General features: G+C 43.1%; 2 protein-coding genes across 2 annotated transcripts in view; one reads left to right on the top strand and one right to left on the bottom strand.

Annotated features, from left to right (window-relative positions):
- The first annotated feature begins 11 nt into the window (after nucleotides 1-11).
- On the top strand, nucleotides 12-1,759 carry LOC103759381 (dynein light chain 1, cytoplasmic). Its single transcript, XM_018081924.3, has 2 exons — nucleotides 12-275; nucleotides 1,376-1,759. The coding sequence occupies exons 1-2, from the start codon at nucleotides 144-146 to the stop codon at nucleotides 1,511-1,513; spliced, it is 270 nt and encodes an 89-aa protein (XP_017937413.1). The 5' UTR covers nucleotides 12-143; the 3' UTR covers nucleotides 1,514-1,759.
- Nucleotides 1,760-1,912: 153 nt separating this feature from the next.
- COQ5 (coenzyme Q5, methyltransferase) overlaps nucleotides 1,913-3,442 on the bottom strand; it is a 4,681-nt gene continuing 3,151 nt past the window's right edge. The window contains exons 5-7 of the mRNA XM_018081921.2: nucleotides 2,960-3,048; nucleotides 2,644-2,755; nucleotides 1,913-2,530 (exon numbers count right to left, since the gene is read on the bottom strand). Coding sequence (XP_017937410.1) covers nucleotides 2,429-2,530; nucleotides 2,644-2,755; nucleotides 2,960-3,048 — 303 coding nt within the window. The 3' untranslated portion in view covers nucleotides 1,913-2,428. The remainder of the gene's footprint in view (nucleotides 2,531-2,643; nucleotides 2,756-2,959; nucleotides 3,049-3,442) is intronic.

Raw genomic sequence — 3,442 nt, 5'->3', positions numbered from 1 at the left:
TGCCCGGGGCTGTGCCCGTGCCCGACACACCCGGCAAAGCGCTGCCCGGCCCCGGGAGCTCGCTGGGAGTGACGGTACAGGTGACTCTGGCAGGTGCTCCTGCAACTTTGAATTCTCTCCTTCTTCTCCCAAAGCAGGCAATCATGAGCGATCGGAAGGCAGTGATCAAAAATGCGGACATGTCAGAGGAGATGCAGCAGGACTCGGTGGAATGTGCTACTCAGGCCTTGGAGAAATATAATATCGAGAAGGACATCGCTGCTCACATAAAGAAGGTAAATGTTTGCTTGTAATGTGCTCATGAAAAATCAAATCAGGGAGAATGCTGCTGGGCAAGTAGCTCTAGAGAAACAAGCTCTAGACACACTAGATAATCAAGTTGGACTTTCTCTCTCTATGTTCCTTTCTCCACCCTTTATGTGGACCTTTTTAGGTCCTTCTGCTTTGCTATGGTAGTGCCTTATGCCTTTTCTGCCACTGTCCCAATGTCCAGGTGGGCAGATTGGTAGCTGACTGTCCCTGTGACTGATGAGCTGGTACAAAACACGGGCTCTATATGGAGCCTGTTTGAGGAGGGGTGGTTTGCCAATCACGTAATAAGTGGTTCTGGTTTTTGCCCTTTCCCCCTACATGTAAGACAAGCTGTTCATACGAGTGCCGAACAGATGGTTCATAGCTTACAGTTTGTCACATTTTCTCTCTTGACTCCTACTGGGAGCCTGACTGAGCTGCAAGTATTTGAAGGGTTTGTTTGAGCAGAACAGGAACCTCTTCCATGTTCTCAGAGAAACCTCTTCAGTTGATGGCTGTTAAGGTACTGCTCTATATAACCACTGACTGCATGGGATTACTCACAGTATACCTGTACACAGCAGTTTATTTGTAAGTTGTAGCAGGTTCCTGATGGCAGACTGTTGGAAGAATATGGTCTTGTGACCAGATATCAAGGATGTGGCAGAGAATTTCCCAGCAAGTGTCCTTTCATCATCCTTGTTGTAAACAGCTAATGAAATCAAAATACTGGTTTAATCTGAGGTTCAGAACAAGCAGTGACGCTCTCAGAAGTTATGGTTTGAGATCATGGTGTGACTTTGGGGTAAAAGTTACTTCACCAAACATATGTTTTAAGCTTATTCCTGCTCTGCTTGGAAGCACTTTTTTTTTTTTGGTATGACTAAGCAGCAGATGAGTTATAAAGTGACAGATGATCCTTGTGCTTAGGAGCATATGCTGCTCCTTAATTGCCTCCTTCCAAAAGTGATACTTGTTAACAAGTGACATATCATTGCAAAAAAAAAACCACCCAGAAAACCTGTTAGACAATATTAGTATAATTACCACAAAAATGCTGACTTTCTAGTTCTCTCTTCTGTAGGAATTTGACAAGAAATACAATCCCACGTGGCACTGCATCGTGGGAAGGAACTTTGGCAGCTATGTGACTCATGAGACCAAGCACTTCATCTACTTCTACCTCGGCCAAGTCGCTATTCTTCTTTTCAAGTCTGGTTAGAACCACGGACTGTTACTGAAACTTGCACCTGGGTACAGGATCTGCACAGGATCTCCCACCTTCAGCCTTCCTGGGGAAACAGGCCTTGATCTCCAGGTCTTTTGTTGTATTGTTAATGGTCAGGGATTTTGCTGTAGCAGCTGGTATTTTCATTGTGGCTATATAAAAAAGCAAAAATGTCTTCCTTGTATTTATTTTCTTTCAAAAGATTGCTTCTTTGCTAATAAAACTGTTGGAACAAGTTTATCCTTTAAGAGTTTTCTTTACCCTCTGCCCTCTTACATTACTCTCTTTATTGCAGTGTGAATGAAGGATGAACATCCCCACCCCTATTCCCACCTAGCCCCAAATCCATAATTTCTTAGGCAACCTTCTTACAGAGGATTGATTTAAGTGGAAAAGAGTTGATGCAGAGCCCTTTTATTTCACAAGCCTTTCATTTGCCTTTGAAAGAAGTAAAGGAGTCATGGGAAAACATCCTTAAACTCCACATGACAGAGATAATAACAGCTTCATAAAAATCCATAGTTACTTCATAAATCCAAGTTCTCATGGGTATATCCTCCTTGAAGCTTAGTAAAAAAGGCATGTTATTGGAAGACTAGTCAGCCTATTTCTGTGTCCAAATCCCACTGGCAACTGATGTTGCTTCACTTGTTGGCACTGCTCAGTTTTGGCCATGTCCTTTACATTGCACTTGAAGGGAAATGCAAGTGTAAGAAATGCCACAGGAATCGCTCCTTCCACGTGTTTCTTGAAGGAAAAAAGGTAGCTGGTGTTCTGGGTCTGGCTGCTGAGCAAGTATCTGCTGCACAAGTTCTTAACACTCTTCTTCAATCCTCATACTGTTAAAATTCCACAGCTTTCACATTCTCCATGAAAATTACACCTCCTGTGTTTTGCTACATAGTAGACTCACAGTTTGAAACCTGAGTGAATGGCGACAATGCCAAAGTTTAAATTCTCATAATCCACTTTGAAAAAACCTGTGTCTTCTATCATTGCCTTCAGCTCCTCCTGAAAAAGAAGTGCCATAATTTTAACAACTCGAAGGCCTGTGAGCCAGTGGCTGCAAGGCTCTGCTGGGATCATGTTTTATGTGTCAGGAGTTCAGGGAAATCCTGTCTCACCTGAGGAGGGAACCGCCGGATGCTCTCCACCAGATACTGGTAAGACTTCCAGTCACCAGCAATGACCTCACCCAGAACAGGGATAACCTGGAAACTGTAGAGATCATAGAGCCTGCACACACAGACAACAAATGCAAATGAATACAAGGAAGTTTAAAAACCAACCCTCTCCAACACAAGCTGGTCTCTGTACCACTATGCTGTGCAGTCTGTGTCTGATTTTAAAAGGGCACAAAGAAGAGGCCTCAAAGTGTCTCCATCTCTTATTGTGGCTGAGCACAAATAAGAGAGCCATAAAGTGCCACCATGTTCTTACCTGGAAAGAAGAGGGTTGCTGACATGACTAAATTCAAGGCAGAGAAATCTTCCTCCTGGTTTCAGCACACGATAGGCCTCTTCAAGAGCCTGAGACAAAGCAGATGTGATAAGTTTGTTTCTGTAGAACAGCACCTGCCTATTATCATGGCATGTGATATTATCATGCAACTCAGATGAACTGAGGGAAGTAAAGAGTACCCTGACTGGCAATATGTAATATTTAATGTGGAGCAGCATCCCAAGACAAGTAAAAAAACCCCAAACCCAAACATACAACAAACACAAAGCGCAAACACTCTCGATGTTACATAAATAGATTTATACAAGGCTTTGTGTCAAAACTTGATGTTGGGTTGCCAATTTTTCTTTTTCCCTACTCCCACTGATGAATGTTTGTTGGCAGAGCTCTTGTAATTACAGACCAAACCCAAAAGGGAGAAGGTGACTCACCTACAAGAAACCGAAAAAGAAAAAAGGGCAC

The sequence above is a fragment of the Manacus vitellinus genome, unplaced genomic scaffold (genome assembly GCF_001715985.3).
Source record: "Manacus vitellinus isolate BGI_N305 unplaced genomic scaffold, ASM171598v3 scaffold_58_pilon, whole genome shotgun sequence".
NCBI classification, from domain to species: Eukaryota; Metazoa; Chordata; class Aves; order Passeriformes; family Pipridae; genus Manacus; species Manacus vitellinus.
Note: the sequence above shows the minus strand (reverse complement) of the source record. Positions and strands in the feature narration are given on the sequence as shown.